The sequence below is a fragment of the Ursus americanus genome, chromosome 36 (genome assembly GCF_024610735.1).
Source record: "Ursus americanus isolate L20-20 chromosome 36, mUrsAme1.1.p, whole genome shotgun sequence".
NCBI classification, from domain to species: Eukaryota; Metazoa; Chordata; class Mammalia; order Carnivora; family Ursidae; genus Ursus; species Ursus americanus.
This window is the reverse complement of record NC_142162.1, coordinates 14,926,352-14,944,740: the sequence shown is the minus strand read 5'-3', so window position 1 is coordinate 14,944,740 and position 18,389 is coordinate 14,926,352. Positions and strand designations below refer to the sequence as shown.

Here is an 18,389-nt window from a genome sequence, read left to right as displayed (position 1 = left end):
GTAAACTTGTAGTGTGATCCTATCCTGCAGAATACTTAATTTACACCAAATGGCTAAACATCAAAATGCAGGTGGCAGAGTTAGATAATAATCCAGAATTTACTATGTTAATCACGCTATATTCTCCCTGGTGATTGAGAATCATGAAATTCCATGATAGTAATCTTCATGTGAAAAGCACATATTTGTAAATTGTATTTTTTTTTCCAGACGTATAGGAGAAAATTTGAATGCATCAGCAAGTTCTGTAGAAAATGAGCCGGCAGTTAGTTCAGCAACTGAAGCAAAGGAAAAAGTTAAAACCACAGTTGGAATGGTTCTTCTTCCAAAACCAAGAGTTCCTTATCCTCGTTTCTCTCGTTTCTCACAGAGAGAGCAGAGGAGTTATGTGGACTTGTTGGTTAAATACGCAAAAATTCCTGCAAATTCCAAAGCTGTTGGAATAAATAAAAATGACTACTTGCAGTACTTGGTATGTATTCTATTTTTCAGCTTCAGTAAACAATATTTAAAAGTTAGAAAATATTTTAACTTTGCTTTTATGTTTTTAGGTGCAGCTATATTTACAAAAATGGAAAATTTGAGGAGTTTAATTGACAGAGCATTGGTGCTTTCATTCTTTTGTTGGTTCTATTATAGGTCAGGCATTTTGCTCTGGTTCTGAGCATATTTCACTCCAGTTCATCTTAAGTACTAGCAGAACAATTTTACATTGCTCTTTGAACCAATTTTACATTTTTGTTTGATTAATTAGTAGTTTCAAGTTCTCAATTATATAAATGATGCTGTGTTGAACATCTTGATTGCAAACTCTTTGTTCATATCTATAGTTGTTTCCTTAAGATAAATTCTTAAAAATAAAATTGCCAGATCAAAGATTATACATGTTCTTTAAGGCTTAGATCTGCATTTACACATGGGTAAATCGTAATGCAAAAAGTTTAAGCCAGTTTGTACCACTATTGCATGAAAGTTTTCTTTAAAAAAAAAAAAAAAAAAATCTTCGCTGACCGTGGATATTACCTTTTTGCCTCTAATTTGGTATGGAAAAAATGGTGATGCCTTGTTTTATATTAATTTACAGTGTTTACTAATGAAAATAAGCCTTTTCCATGTGTTTATAAGCCATTTCTATTTCTTTCGTAACTTGCCTATTCATGTTGTTTGCACATTTTTTTCATTTGGATGTTAGTCTTTTTTTGTTAATTAAAAGCATTTTATGCAAAAATTTATTAATTTCTAAGTAGGTATTATAATATTAGTCATTTGCTCTTCTATTCTTATGGAGTTAGTTTTTTTTTTTTAAATTGAAGTGTAGTTGATAGGCAGTATTTATTGCTTTCATGTGTTCCACATAGTGATTTAAGATTTATATACATTGTGGAGTTTTTAATAATAAGTTTGTCATTATTATATAATACTGTTTAGCATTTCTCTGATTTTTACTTTGGATGGGATACTTTAATTAGTCTTTAAGTCCAAATTATTAGAGCAGGGATTGAGAAGTGATTGTTTTTAATCAAACTTCTTATTCCAAGACATGTCTACTTTTTTAAAAATCAGGATATGAAAAAACATGTGAATGAAGAAGTTACGGAATTCCTAAAGTTTTTGCAGAATTCCGCAAAGAAATGTGCACAAGATTATAATATGCTTTCTGATGATGCTCGTCTCTTCACAGAGGTAAAAAAACCAAAAAAACATTTATATAAACTGCCAAGTAATAGGCAATAGCAGCATTTTAAAATGTGTGATGATCCTGCCACAATCATATAAAGATATCAGTATTATCAGTTTAGAGACCAAATTGTGTGTATGTCTTTTATTCGTCATGTATTTTAGTAATGAAAATATTAGCACCCAAAATCATATACTGTAGTGTATTCATATATATATGTATTTTTTTTTTATTTTACTGATCCAACTATCAAATTTGAATTATATCTTATTCACATGGATGGTTTGATCTGATGCACTAGATTTCCCTTGTGAGAGAACAGGTGTTTAAGGAGTTGCCTTGGTCCTTAAAAATCTGAATGGTCATTTAGTAGTTAGTCACATAAATTTGTACTCGTTATCTTCAGGATAACCAGCCAGCAAATGGAAGAATTTCAACTGTGAGTTCATTTTTTGATACTTAGATCACTTATGCAAATGTATTAGCAAATCATGTAAATCAATATACTTTGTACCCCACCATCATTCAGTGGGCTTAGGAGAAATTCAGAGTATACTAATTAACTAGTAACTATTAATATATATTATTGTATTAGAGTTTATCTACAAATACCAGCACCAGTCTGAATTTTTTTGAAGTCTTTAAAACTAGTTATTATATACAGCAGTGTGATCCACTTAATAACACCATTGAACTCTACATGTAAAAATGGTTAAGATGGTTAGGTTTATGTGTATTTTACCACAATTTAAAAAACAAACCAAAACAGCTGGTCCCTATGATTTTGGGGCAGCAGAGGATATTAGTTCTACCATTTTAAAACACATTTTAAGGTGAAATTTTGCTGTTAATATGAACCAGAAGAATGATTCTTCTAAGTAAAAGGAAGCATTGGATTTTTATTTTCTCCGAACCTACAAATGATATACTCAAACCAAGTGTCATATTTTTCAATATGGAAAAGAAATTGTAGCTGTTCCTATTTTAATAGTGCCTTTGAAGGGACCAGAATGATGGTTTTAAAACATAAGTCATATCCCCTCATGTCCCTGGTTTAAAATGGTTTCTCAGTTTATTCAGAAAGAGAGTGTCTTTACAAAGTTGTACAGTGCCCTGCATGATCACACTCCTCCCTCAACCCTCCTACCCCAGTCCAGCCTGCTTCATCTTCTGTCTAACTCCCTCTCAGTTCTGCTCCAGCCTACTGGCCTCTTTGCGTTACTTGAATACTCCAAGCGTGGTCCTGCCTTAAGGCCTTAGGTTTTTCCCATCTTTCTGGCAAGCTGTTCCCCAGATAAGTGCATGGATTAGTTCCTTGATTTAAGTCTCTCTCTGTTCAGATGCCAACTATCAATGAGGATATCCCTAATTACCCTGTAACAAATAGCATCACTTTCAGGGTTCCCTTTATCATGTTTTATTATTTTTTATTGTCTTTCTCCACAACACATATACATAAGTGCTTTTTTGTGCACTGCTGTGTTCCCAATGACTGAGTAATGCCTGACATGCATTAAGTTCTCAAGTGCTCATTGTAATTATTTAGTGAGTACAAAAGTGTTTATTAACAAAGTACATTATTTGATAGGTAACAATCAGCATTAAGTCTTGTTTTTTTAGTCAGATTGACTTGGCAGTATATTTTGTCTAATTTACATTTTACATTTACACCCTAAAGGTTCACTGATATTTTTCTGATTTTTTAGTGTTTTAAAATTTTAATTGTATATTATGAAATGCATTATACTTATAGAAAAGTATATAGAACAAATATATGCAGCTAAACAAATAATTATATAATGAACACCTATGTAACTCTCTTCCAAGTCAAGAAATAAAACATTACCAGTAACCCAGAAGCTCCCTGTGTATCCCTCCTAATAATAACATTCTCCCTTCTTGAAGAAGTAGGTAATCACTGTCACAAGTTTGGTGTGGATAGTTTCCATACACTTTTTTTGGTAGTTCTTCGAGCTCACTTTTGCCTGTTTTTGAGTTTTATGTGAACAGAATTCTTCCTTCACTCATTATGTTTGTGAGATTCATACGCATGTATGTGTGTAGTTGTAGTTCATTCATTTTCATTTCTGTGCATTATTACATTATATGAATAAACTACAATTTATTCTGTTGATCACAGTTTGAGTTGTTTCCTGTTTGGAGCTATTCTAAGCAGTGCTCTTATGAAAATTTTCATACATGTCTCTTGGTGCACATGTGCACACATTTCTACTGGGTATATACCCAGGAATGGCATTGCTGAGTCATAGAGTGTGCACATATCTTCAGCTTTAGTAAATAATGTCAAACTGTTTTCCAAAGGGTTATGCCACTTTACAGTCTACCTTTGAGAGTTTTGTTGGTCCGTATCCTCAAGTTAATGCTTATATGGCAGTCATTTCAGTTTTAGCCAATCTAGAGGATATGTTATTATATATATAATAAGACTTTGCATCTTTTCATATACTAATTGGTTATTTCCTATGAATCAGCTGTTCAAGTTTTGCCCTGTATTCTACTGGATTTTCTTTTCATTATTGGTATGTGAGAGTTCTTTGTATATTTGAAATATACAAATTTTATGGGTTATGTGTGTTGGAAACTTTTTCTTTTGATAAAATGGTCTCTTTTAATCTATAAGTTCCCCTCAATTCCTTTCTTTTCCTTAAACTTGATCTTTTCAAGAATTTGGGTCATTTGGCTTGTAATGTTTCCCACAGTCTAGATTTTGATGATTGCTTATTCACAGTGACATTCAACATGTTCCTCTTTTCTCTGTATTTCTTAAAATTGTTGTTGGGATCTGGAAGCTTGATCAGAATTAGTCTTGGCCAGATGGATTCAATAGATGTTGTGTTTTTTATTCAGGTGGCACATATGTCTGGTTGTTTCTTTTTTGTGGTGGTTGCTGCTGTTCATATTCGATGCCTAGATCTCATTCACTGGGGTTTATAAAATCGTAGGATTCTAATTGCATCATTTATTTGTATTTATTAGTTGGAATAATTTTTATAATTTTATTGAGATGTTTTCCCTTATCTATGTGGTTTCCCGATTCATGTAGCAGAAAAAAAATGCTAAATTCTTACCCTTATATTGCCAGTTTTGAAAAAGTTGATTCCTTCTTCTCCAATGTTGATCAATGTTTTCTTTTTAAAAAATATTATGGTTTTTAGTCCACTGTAATTACTCTTTTTGAAGCTCAAATAATACTAGCTTTAGCCAGTGACCACTCTTCATACTGGCTTTTGAGTCTTTGAGTCACCATGGTAGTCTTTGAGGCTCGTTTTGTACATTTCCTGTCTCAACCCTGGAGTCGGCAATTCTCCAGAGCCCTTGTTTCTTTCAGTGGCAAGTGGTATTTCAAGACTACAGTCTGGGTACTGGGGATGCTCATTGCTGGATTGGTCATTGTTTCTGAGACTATTTCAGTAGATGGAACCAGGAAGTATTTACTTAAAGAAAAAATACCACATGTATCTCATTTACTTTATACCACATTATACTCACAATAACCTTAGAATAACAGTACTATCAATCAATAGGATACTGAAAACAGTTTGGAAAATTTTTTTATATGTTCTTATTCTCTCCTACTTTTTTTTTTTTTAAATATTTTATCTATTTGAGAGAGAGAGCACTAGCGGGAGGGGCAGAGGGAGAGGGAGAAGCAGACACCCTGCTGAGTAGGGAGCCCGTTGTGGGACTTCATCCCAGGACCCTGGAATCATGACCTGAGCCGAAAGCAGATACTTAACCAACTGAGCCACCCAGCACCCCTCCCCTACTTTTTGTTTTTAAAAGGTTGTATTTTATCTATGTTTTTAGAGCATATAGTTACTACATACTAAATAAGCTCTTCCTTTTTACCATGTTTAATTTTAAATCAATTTTCTTGAAGTATAATTTACATGTAATAAGGATCCATTTTAAGTGCATGTCGCTGAGTCTTCACAAATGCATATACCTGTGTAACCATGACCACAATCATGATAAGGTATACTTCCATCACCCTAAAAAGATCTCTCTGCCTCTTTGTATCCATGACCTAGGAAACCACCAGTATGCTTTCTGTCTCCATGGATTAGATTTGCCTTTTCTAGAGTTTCATAAAAACTGAGTCACACACAATGTATTCTTATGTCTGGCTTCTTTCATTCAGTATTTTTTTGAGATTCATCCACATTGACACAAATATGCATAATGTGTTCCTTTTTTATTCCTTTTTGTTGTATTGTATAATTATACCAAAATTGGTGTATCAGTTCAGCTGTTGATGGACATTCGTGTTATTTCCAGTTTGGGGCAATTATGAATAAAGCTACCATGAGCATTCTTGCACGAGGTTTTTTGGGAACATATGTTTTCATTCTTCTTGGGTAAAGAACTAGGGGTAGAATTTTCAGATCATATGGCAAGTGTAGTTAAGTGTTATTAGAAGCTGCCAAACTTCTTCATAATGGATGTACCATTTTACAGTCATCAACAGTGTATAAGAGTTCTAGTTGCCCTGTACTTTTGCTAACACTTAGTATTGGTGATCTTTTTCTTTTTTTAGAAAAGTAAAAGTAGAGTTTTGATCTCAGGTTTCATCTTTCTTCCTGTTGATGACCTTAGTCACACCCATACAATTGTTTTTTTTTTTTTTCTTTTTCAAATTTTTATTTAAATTCTTGTTAGTTAACACAGAGTATAATAATGGTTTCAGGAGTAGAATTTAGTGATCTGTCACTTACATATAACACCCAAAGCTCATCATTACAAATTCCCTCCTTAATATTCATCACCCATTTAGCCCATCTCCCACCCACCTCACTTCCATCAATTCTCAGTTTGTTTTCTATCATTAAGAGCCTCTCATGGTTTGTTTCCCTCTCTCTCTCTTTTTTCCCCCTTCCCATATGTTTATCTGTTTTGTTTCTTAAATTCCAGATGTAAGTGAAGTCATATGGTATTCGTCTTTCTCTGACTTATTTCACTTAGCATAGTACACTCTAGCTCCATCTGCATCATTGCAAATGGCAAGATTTCGTTCTTTCGATGGCTGAGTAGTATTCCATTGTGTATGTATAATGTGTGTGTTACATATGTGTATATACATGTATATATGTGTGTGTGTGCGTGTGTATGTATACACACACTACATCTTTATCCATTCATCAGTCAGTGGACACTTGGGCTCTTTCCATAGTTTGACTATTGTTGATAGTGTTGCTGTAGACCTCAGGGTGCCTATACCCCCTCAAATATGTATTTTTGTATCCTTTGGGTAAATACCGAGTATGTAATTGCTGGATCCTAGGGTAGTTCTATTTTTAACTTTTTGAGGAAACTCCATGCTGTTTTCCAGAGTGGCTGCACCAGTTTGCTTTCCCAAGTAATCTTTTTATGTTTTAACAACCTCGTGGGTATGTAGTGGTGTCTCATTATGGTTCTAGTTTGCATTTCCCTAATGAGCAGTGATGTTTTAAAATCTTTTGCTGATTTTATTGGTTTTTATTTTTATTGAGTCTTGAAAGTTCTGTATATATTCTGAATACAAGTCTATTATATATGTAGTTTTCTCCAGTTTGTGACATGTTTTTTTAATGTTTTAAAGAGTGTCTCTCAAAGAACAGAATTTTAATTATAATGAAGTCTCATTTTTCAAAATGTTTAATGGCTGATGCTCTTATGTGTTCAAGCATAGAAATCTTTGCTGACCCCAAGTGGTTCTCATTTGGGATCACTTTTACTTCGTTACCTCTGCCCCAGGGATTTTAGCAATCTCTGGAGACATTTTTGGTTGTCACAAGTGGCTGAATGCTACTGGTTTCTATTGGCTAGAGGCCAGGGATACTACTAAGCATCCTGCAATGCACATGACATCTCCCACAACAAAGCATTATCCAGCCCAAAGTGTCTCTAATGCTTGTGTTGAGAAACCCTGATCTAGAGGTTTTATAGCTTTAACTTTAATGTGAATGTCCATTTCAAGTTTTTATGGTGCAAGATGTGATGTTTGGATCAAAGTTCATTCTTCTTTCATATGGCTATCTAGTTCTAGCATAGTGATTCTCACCTGAGAGTGATTTTGCCTCCCAGAGGACATTTGGTAATGTCTGGAGACATTTTTGGTTGTCACAGCTGAGGAAGGAGTACTTCTGGCATCTGGTGAGTAGCGAAAGGTGTTGCTAAATACCCTTCAGTGTCATAGGATGGCCACAAAGAATTACCTGGTCCAAAATGTGGAAAGTGCCAATATTGAGAAACTCTGCCTAGCACTATTGGTTGAAAAAGCTATTTTTTTCCCTCATTGAATTGCCTTGTCACCAATGATATGTGTGTGGGTCGATTTCCTGACTGTATTTTATTTCATTAATCTATAAATCTGTCTTTATGCCTCTGCCATCTGGTCTTTTAAGTTTTGAAACCATGTGGGGGAAGTCCTGCAACTTTGTTCTTTTTAAAAATTGTTTGGTTCTTTTTAGTCCTTTGGATCTCCATGTAAATTTTGGAATCCACTTGTCAATTTCTACAGAAGAGTTAGGTGGGATATCAATAGGATTTCTTCACATCTGTAGAACTTGTATTTTACAAATATCTTTTTTTTTTTTTTAAGATTTTATTCATTTATCTGACAGAGAGACAGCCAGCAAGAGAGGGAACACAAGCAGGGGTAGTGGGAGAGGAAGAAGCAGGCTCCCAGCGGAGGAGCCCGATGTGGGGCTCGATTCCAGAACTCCGGGATCACGCCCTGAGCCGAAGGCAGACGCTTAACGACTGAGCCACCCAGGCGCCCCTTACAAATATCTTTTAAAATAGTGTTGAGCTATATTGCCTTTCTTCCTTTTCTTTTTAAATAAAATCTGACATCTCTTGCCTTATAACTAGAAAGATTAGTTATTTACCTTCATTATAATTGATGTTTGTGATTTCATTTGTCTTTTCCTAAAGTTCTTTCTAATTTTACGTCTTTTAAGAGGATTGACTTTTTTTTCTCCTTCTTTTCCTCTCCGTATTGATTTGGAACTTATTCTTTGTTTTTCTGTTCTCCTAATGGTTACCCTTGAATTTTTACAGTGATTTTTTTCCCTCATTGAATTGCCTTGTCATTATTGATGTGTGGGTCAGTTTCTGGTTCTATTCTGTTTCTATTAGTCTATGTATCTACAGAGACCATAGAGCATTTTGACTTTCATCACATCCCTCCTGACTGATGTTTAATGCTGTCTCTTTTTTAAACCTACATTATTATTTTATATAAACAGTGTTTGTTTTAATTTATCTACAAATTCTGACGATTTTTGGCTTTCCATTTCTTCTTCTCAAATACACATTCTGAGGTCCTCCTTATTGTTCCTGAAATGCTTTGTGTTCTAGATGTTCCTTTGATGACCGCCTCTTGTTGATGAACAATCTTTCAGTTTATCTGAAAATATTTTTATTTTGTTCTCCTTATATGATAGTTTTACTCCATGCATAATTCTAAGTTGACTGTTTTGTTTCTCAATCTGAAGATATAATTCTACTTTTTCTGGCTCCTGTTTTTGAAAAGTGTGTCATCTGTTTGTCCTTTTTTTTTTTTTTTAAAGATTTTATTTATTTATGTGACAGAGAGACAGCCAGCGAGGGAGGGAACACAGCAGGGGAGTGGGAGAGGAGAAGCAGGCTCCCAGCGGAGGAGCCCGATGTGGGACTCGATCCCGGAATGCCGGGATCATGCCCTGAGCCGAAGGCAGACGCTTAACGACTGCACTACCCAGGCGCCCTGTTTGTCCTTTCTTTTAGGGAATCTGTCTTTTCTCTGTGACTACTCTGTATTTTTGGTATTTTACAGTTAAACTACAATGTTTGTGTGTTTAAATCATACTTCATTCATTATGTTTCTTGTATCTGTTATTCCTGTCCTTTATCAGTTCTGGAAAATTCTCAGCCATTTTATATTATTGCTTCACGTTTATTTTCTCAACTCTGTCTTCGTGGGAGTCCCATCGCTAGGTTAGACCTCAGTCTGTCTTCCATTCCGTCCCTGCCCCATCTCCCTCTCTCCCCTCTTTAACTGTGGTAAAATGTACATAACATAAATTTTTAACCATTTTTAAGGACAGTTGAATGGCATAAAATACTTTTTATACTCTCGTAAATATAATTCTACCATCTACCTCTAGAAATTTCTCATCTTCCCAAGCTGAAACTCTGTACCCATTAAATAATAACTCATCATTCCCTCTTCTCCCCAGTCCCTGGCAACCACCATTCTCCTTTCTAGCTCTATGAATTTGACTTTTCTAGGTACCTCACATAAGTGGAGTAATTTTCCTTTTGTGATTTTTATTTCACTTAGCATAATGTGTTCTTCAAGGTTCAAGTCGAATGTGTCAGAATTCCCTTCCCTGGGGTGCCTGGGTGGCTTAGTCGTTAAGTGTCTGCCGTTAAGCGTCTGCCTTCGGCTCAGGGTGTGATCCTGGCGTTCTGGGATCGAGCCCCACATCAGGTTCCTCCTCTGTGAGCCTGCTTCTTCCTCTCCCACTCCCCCTGCTTGTGTTCCCTCTCTCGCTGGCTGTCTCTATCTCTGTCAAATAAATAAATAAAATCTTTAAAATTAAAAAAAAAGAATTCCCTTCCCTTTTTTAAAATTTATTTTTAATTGTGGTAAAATACACATAACTTAAAATTTACTATCTTCATTATCTTTAGGTGTGCAGTTCAGTAATATTAAGTACGTTCATATTGTTATATAGCCAATCTCCAGAATGCTTTTCACCTTGCAAAACTGAGACTCTCTACCCATTTCTGAACTGTTTCTGCTAAAAACACTTTTCATACCAAATACGTGTTTTGTTTTGTTTTGTTTTGTTTTGTTTTGTTTTGTTTTCCCCACACCAGCCAGTTCTCCATCTCTCTGGAAGGCAGCTATTCTCACCACTATCCACCAATACAAGTTATCCAACTCTCTGGACAGTAGGCCTAGGGTTCCCATGGCCTCCTCCTCTGGTTCAGTAATTTGCTACAGAACTCAGGAAAACACTTTACTTACTATTCTAACTTATAAAGGATACAACTCAGGAACAGCCAAATGGAAGAGAAAGATGCACAGGGCAAGAGATGGCGGAAGGGGCACAGAGCTTCTACGCCCTCTCCAGGCATACCACCCTCCCAGCACCCAAGTGTTCACCAACCTTGGAGCTCTCTGAACCCCATAGTTTAGGGGTTTTTATAGAGGCTTTGTTTCCTAGGCATAATTGATTAAATTATTGGCTGTTGGTGATTAAGTCAATCTCCAGCCCTCTAATCATGCCCTGGTCTTTCTGGCAACCATCCCCCATCCTGAAGTTCTCTAGGAGCCAGGAGTCATGTCATTAGCATACAAAAGACATTCATTCTTGTCACTCAGGAAATTCCTAGGGTTTTAAGTGCCTTGTGTTAGGAACGAAGGACAAAGACCAAATACATATTTCTTATTTTATCACATCCATTAAACAATAATCCTCAATTCCCACCCCTCCCAGTTTGTAGAAACCACCATGTTACTTTCTGTCTCTGAATTTGATCTTCTCTAGGTAACCCCATGTAAGTGGAATTTATGGTATTTCTCTTTTCGTGACTTATTTTACTTAGTGTAATGTCTTCAAGATTCACCCATGTTCTAGCATGTTTCTAATAGCATGTTTCTAAATTTCCTTCCTTTTTAAAGCTGAATACATATTCCATTGTATGTATTTGGACATTTTGCTTATCCATTCATCCATTGATGGATGCTCTGGTTACTTCCACCTTTGGGCGGTTGTGAATAATGCTGCTTTGAACATGAGTGTACAAATAACAGTTCAAATCTCTGTTTTGTGAGCCTTAAATGTAAGAGTCTCATGTTCAGTGTCTCACCTGATCTTCCCACTGTTAGAGGCATTTGACCTCAAGATACCTCATCTTTCATGGGTTTTCTGCTCCTGTTTCTTCTCACTCTAGATGTCTGGGGTTTATTTACTTACTTATGGTCCTTGAGATTCTTTCTGCTTTTTACCAAGCCCAGTCATGCATGAAAATTGTTAGTTGTAATTTATCCAGTATGTAGTGGGATTTGGATAGAAGTGCTCTCTCTTCAAAGTATACGTACTCTACCACACTGCCAGAAGTAGTGTCCATTATGTTTTTACGTTTCAAACATTTATGATACCATATTTTTCCTTTCTGGCCCAAAATAAAATCTAGGGAACAGAGTCATTTTCACCTTTCTTTGTAATGATAGATCTGTATTATGTACATGCATGTGCTTTTGGTGTATTTAGTTTTCAAGATATTTTGAATGGTAAATAATATTTGGTGGTTGGGTGATGGGAAACAGCCAGAATCTCTTAACCTTCATAGCTGTTTTTCAAAGACAAATAAATTATTACTTAAAACCCTTTTTAAATATATCAAGTAATGATCCTATAGTTGCTTAATACCTACCAGTTGTGAAATATCTCTAATAATATATAGTAATGTATCTGAATATAAGAGTAAAACTGTGTTAGATTTTCCTGTGACTTTCTCTTTCCCTAATCACTGAATTAAGTGAAACTTAATTTACAAGCACTAACATCCAACAGAGTTTTACCAAGAAAGATGTATGAGCAAATATCTAACTAGAATAGGCTCTATGTCATATAGTTCTTATGTATTGCTTTCTTTTGCACGTGTGTTCAAGTTCTTGTGATGACTGCTATAGGGTGGGAATGCTAGGGGTGGAAGTTAACTAATATAAATGAGGAGCAAAGATACTATGCAGAGCTGACTGCAGTTGACTGGGATTTTTAAAAAACAAAACTTTTCCATGTTAACCCACATCTGCCTTAGTTGCAAGTAATATCCTGAATAAAATACCAAAATCAGTGTTGAAAAGAATGGATGGAGGGGGAAAATGTGAAAGACAGCAGGGAGTGAGGATGGGGAGAGGCGGATATGAAATTAGATGAAAAGAGACTGGAGTAAAGTTATTAATTTGTAACTTGACAAATTTTATAAATGTCTGAAGGAGAAGAGGATATAAAGATTACAAAGATATGCTTATTGCTAATTTACTTTTGTGATATAAAGCAAATTCTAAAAGGTTCAGATTAGATTCATTGACAGTAGAAGAAAAAATAAGTTTCTTTGAAGATGATATACATATGTTTTTTAATTATAACCCCACTCCCAGCCAAAACCACTGTGCATCTTTGAGTTATTTACATGTTATCACAATGTCATATATTCTGCTTGAGTAAAGCTGTGAATTTTATTTCCTTCTTGATTATATTTCCTGGTAAGTTATTAGTATTTTGAAAAGTTTGGTGAGAAGAAAATACTAAATTTAATTAGTTTTAACTTTGTTATTTATTTTTTTAGATTGTAAATTAGAGTGATTTGTTAGATAACTACTTTGTTAATTCATCGTGCTTCGGAATCTTTCTAGTGTATTAAACTTATTTATTTCTAATTAGTCATGTAACTGCTTTTACTGCAAGAAAATGTGTTGACATTTTCACGTGGCTTTATTTCCTTGACAGTTTCTTAAATAGCACAGAAAATATGATGCATCTTTTTTATTTAATTTAAAATTTTAATACTATTGCTAATTTTAGTATTATTAATATCAATCTTTTAAGAAATTAGGTTAAAAAGAATTGTTATGAAAACAAGAGATTAACTCAAGGAATATACATTATGCTTGCATTATTAGAAGTTTGATTAATGAAATGAGGCTAATATTTATAATGAATAATTATATAGTCACGTATAACTAAATTATTTTTGTTGTATTATTAGGGAAGTAGGATACAAATGAATTTCTCTTCATTTTTATTTCCTAGCAAATTTTAAGAGCTTGTATTGAACAAGTGAAGAAGTATCCAGAGTTCTATACTCTTCATGAAGTCACCAGCTTAATGGGATTCTTCCCATTCAGAATAGAGATGGGATTAAAGTTAGAAAAAACTCTTCTCGCATTGGTAAGGTTTACCGATGAAGGTAGAAACGTACTTTTGTCTGAAACATCACCTATATTTCACATAGACAATATTTATGTTTAGGTTTTGAACAATAATAAGATATAACTTTTAAAATATGCAATGCAAATGTGTCTTTTTGTTTTATGGATATCAATATTTGATATTTTTTTAAATGTCACTACCAACTTTATTGGTTTTCTTTTCTTCATATCTCATCTTTCTTAATGTTCCAAAATATGTAAGCAGGGAACCTCTTTTCTTTTAAATGATTTTACTCACAATCATGGAAGTAAGTGTGTGTAGAGAAGATATTTTAGAGTTTCTGTTATATTTGTACCTCATAAAATGAGAGGTTAGAATGTAAAGTGGTAAGGAAAATGGCATGGCACCCTTGCCTTGGATTTTTTTGGAAAAAAAACATATATGTAGGTTGTCAAGCAAAACATGGAAGTCGTGGCTTTAAGAAGGCTCTAAAGTAGAGTGGAGCATTTTAAGTTAAGAGTTTCATATGATGAAAAGATAGTTTTCTTAGGGGAAAAAATACATGTGATATTTGCAATAAGACATTCCCTTTCTTCTTAGGGCAGTGTAAAATACGTGAAAACTGTATTTCCCTCAATGCCTGTGAAGTTGCAACTCTCAAAAGATAACATATCTACCACTGAGACACCAGAAAAAACAGCTGCAGCTATGCATTATGTAAGTAGGAAAGTACTTTTGGATTTTCCCAAGTAATCGTCTGTACCTCATAAAGTACATATGATCTTATTGTTTTAAAGTCCCCTTCTTGGGGTGCCTGGGTGGCTCAGTCGGTTAAGTGCCTCCCTTCAGCTCAGGTCATGATCTCAGGGTCCTGGGTTCAAGCCCCACGTCAGGCTCCCTGCTCTGCAGGGAGTCTTCCTATCCCCCAGCTCATGCTCTCTCTCTCTCAAATAAATAAAATCTTAAAAAAATAAATAAATTCCCCTTCTTGAATGTCTCCTTTCTTTTCAGTACTTCATCAAAGAAATTTCCAATAAATATAATGAAGTAACAAATTGTATGTTGTTTTTCAGGATATTAGCAAAGATCCAAATGCAGAGAAGCTTGTGTCAAGATATCACCCTCAGATAGCTCTAACCAGTCAATCATTATTTACATTATTAAATAATCATGGACCAAACTACAAGGAACAGTGGGAAATTCCTGTGTGTATTCAAGTAATACCCGTTGCAGGTTTGTGATTTGCCATATTAAGTAATGCTCTTAAAAGAGGAGTTGGAACAGTTCTATCAGCTATCTAAACATAGGCGGTCTTTTGTCAAATAAAAAAATCTTAGGTTTTGGTTTAAGGAGGATGTGAATTTTACATTTACATTTAGTAGAACTTTAAATATATAATGCTGCTATAGAGTTCATACTCCTGCATGAATAATTAGATCTATAAAACTTGTATTTGTATGGGGGGGTGAGAGAGAAATAGTTATGGTTTAGGGTAGCCAAAAATACATGAAATAATGAGGTTCTCTTTCATCGAAATGAAAATTCAATACCTTATTAGACAACCTCAAATGGGTGAGTTTCCAAGATTTATTTACTTGTCTGGTATTGGAATTCAGAATTAAAATAGGCCTATACTTGGAAGCATAGGATAGTTTTTCTTTGGACAGTAAAGTTAATATCTTCTAGAATTCATGTTATTATATATAACAATTATAGTAAATATAGTAAATATCTAATGAAATAAAACTACAGACTAGAGGTAAATGTAATATATTCTCTGTGGGTGAATTTCATCACTTCTTGAAAACATAGTCCTATAAGAACTGAGTAATAATGACAGTAAAAATATAAGAGATAAAAAGCAGAAAACCTTTTTTAAAATTTATTAGAAAGACAACATATTTTTCTTGCCAAATTCTCTCATCCTTATATCTGTTAGGGACATTAAAGATCACAAGTTCAAGGGTGGCAAATACATGAGATGTGCTACACTTTCCTATGCTATATTTCTTTGTTTGGTGATCTTTCTGTCCTACATCCTGTTTGTTTGTTTGTTTGTTTGTTTGTTTTGAAATAGAGCTAGACACTAATTACCCTCTTTCCGCTGTTTTTGTTTTAAGGTTCAAAACCGGTTAAAGTAATTTATATTAATTCACCACTTCCCCAAAAGAAAATGACAATGAGAGAGAGAAATCAAATCTTCCATGAAGTTCCATTAAAATTCATGATGTCCAAAAACACATCTGTTCCAGTCTCTGCAGTATTTATGGACAAACCAGAAGATTATATGTCTGAAATGGAAGTATGTAATGCCTACTTTTTTTTTTTTAAGGGAATGTACTTCTTTATCTTTTTGAAGCATAAAGTTTTATTGCAAGTCTTTAAATCTAGTAGTTAAAAATCAAGGCTTTAGATTGGAACTTAAATTGAACCCCAGGTCAAGCTAGACTTTAAACAACTAATTTAACCTCCCTCAGCCTCAGTTAACTCCTTTTGTAAAAGAAAGATGGTAATACCTACTTCAAAAGACTGTTGTAAGGATAAAGTTTGATATTATATGTAAAATGCTGAGTACAGTCTTTAGTATATATGTAAAAACTTAGTCAGTGGTGGTGGTAATCATGACAGTGGTTTTATTTAATTGGCCTCATTCATATTCAAGAGTTTTTTAAGTATGAAAAGGAATAGATGAGTTTGATTGGTACAGAAAAGTATTTGGCCAGATTGTTAATCCTTTTCAGTATTCTCAGAAGCTGAGTGACCTTAGGCAACTTCGTAATTTCTCTTTGTTTCTGGTTTGCTCATCTGTAAAATGGGTTTCATGACAGTACCTAACTCAGGATTATTTGGGATTAAGTGAGTTAATACAAGTAAAGCATTTAGGACAATGCTTGGCGCTCCATAAATACTATTTTTATTATTTCGTGTTTAGACAAAACTTCATTCATTTTACTCATTTTACAAATATTTATTGAGCAGATACTGTCCTATGCACTGAGGATACAGCAGTGAATAAAAATAAAGTCTCTTTTTCTCTCACAGTTTACATTAGTGATAGAGGATGCACATAATTAATAAAACCATAGCAAACAAGCAGAGTAGGTTAGGGTAAAGAGATGGCAATGGGACTATTTTAAATTGATAATCAAGAAGGCTTTTCTAAGGACAGAAAATATGAACAGAGACTTGAATAAAGTGAAAGAGCAAACAAAATTAGAAAATAAAATAGAAAAACATTTTTTTAAATTTTATTTATACCTAAGAGCTCATACTATTTTAAGAATATTGGCCTTTTGTCTTTAATATTTGTTTATATTTTTCTCTGCCATTTGCCTTTAATATATTTATGGTGTAATATCATAAAGCACTTCCAAAATTTGAGTTTTCTTTTTTTACATTTTTAAATCTATCTTATGTACTTGGTGTGAGGTGAGTGTCAGGAAGTAACAAGCACTATGAAGAAACATGAAGTAGGTTAAAAGGGATAAAAAGCGACAGAGTAACTTCTTTCTGTAATGGCAAACCAAGTAATTTTCAGCTTTACCATTACTGATTACAACTAAAAATGCTGGACAAAACATGAAAATTTCTTTCTTAGAATCATCAAAGAGCTAACGTGATAGTGAGGAATTACAGGGCTGAGATACTAGAGAAGACCAGAATCCAGAGAGGTAAGTCTTTCACTCAGAGTCATTTTTGCCCTGAATGGTATTTGCCATTTCTGAAAGGGCAGCAATAAATGAACTATGCTTTTGGCAGCATCACAAGACTAGGGGGACAAAAGTCAAAGTTTGGTTTTCTACCAAGGGCTTGAACCCTACAGGGGTTCAAGGTTGGTACCCCAGCCTTACCCCCAGGAGTAAGAGTGAACTAGAAATAAATCCACTTTCTCAGAGACTGTAGCCTGAGTTTTCAGGCCTTGAACTTGGATTAGATGTTTCAGATTGCTATTGTCTCTAGTAAGAGCAAAGGAAAATAATTCTTAGAGGAGCATAATGTCATTTTAAGCCTTAAATTATTTCTATAGTTAACTTTTTAAATAAAGCATCCAGAAAGCATAAGGATAACTGAACTAAATACTATGAGCAAGAACCATCAGAAACAATGACCAAAGAAATTGACTCATGGAAATAGATCCTGCAATTACCAGTCACAAACTGTTAGCCAACTCTGTTTAATTACACAGCATTCAAGGAAATTAAAGCCATGCTTGAAAATTTCAGTGAGGAACTAGAAACTTTAAAAGAGTAGATTTGAAAAAGAGCTAAAGAAAAAATTTTAAACTGAAAAATGTAGTAAGTTAAGAATTTGTAAATGGGTTTATTAGTACCTTAGATAAAGCTGAAAAGAGAATTGATAAACTGGAAGAGGAGTCTGAGAAGACTGTCCATAATGAAACACAGACACAAAAAAATAGAAAATAGGGAGAATGGGGTAAGAGATGTAGAGGATATAGTGAGAACATCTAACATATGTATAGTTTTACCCAGAAGAATAGTGTAAAAGAGATAATCAGACAAAAGCAATAGTTGGAAACAAAGAAAAAACGCTTAAAAGCCACCAGAAACTGGGCGCCTGGGTGGCACAGTTAGTTGAGCATCCAACTCTTGGTTTCAGCTCAGGTAGTGATCTTAGGGTCATGAGATTGAGCCCTGCATTGGGCTCCGTGCTCAGCGTGGAGTCAGCTTGAGACTCTACCCTCTCCTTTTGCCTCTCTCCCCTTCCTCTCTCTAAAATAAATAAATAAGTAAATCTTAAAGCCACCAGGAAAACAAAAG

The 18,389-nt window shown here is 34.4% G+C and overlaps 1 protein-coding gene across 9 annotated transcripts in view; it reads left to right on the top strand.

The window, feature by feature from the left end:
• ICE2 (interactor of little elongation complex ELL subunit 2) overlaps window positions 1-18,389 on the top strand; it is an 83,033-nt gene that overhangs the window by 9,132 nt on the left and 55,512 nt on the right. For 8 of the 9 annotated variants that reach the window (XM_087859216.1, XM_087859215.1, XM_087859214.1 and 5 more), the window contains 6 exons: window positions 211-472; window positions 1,564-1,683; window positions 13,492-13,629; window positions 14,212-14,328; window positions 14,685-14,844; window positions 15,732-15,913. In XM_087859216.1, the coding sequence (XP_087715342.1) occupies window positions 211-472; window positions 1,564-1,683; window positions 13,492-13,629; window positions 14,212-14,328; window positions 14,685-14,844; window positions 15,732-15,913 (979 nt within the window). The remainder of the gene's footprint in view (window positions 1-210; window positions 473-1,563; window positions 1,684-13,491; window positions 13,630-14,211; window positions 14,329-14,684; window positions 14,845-15,731; window positions 15,914-18,389) is intronic. The other variant, XM_045772861.2, reaches the window with a different exon arrangement.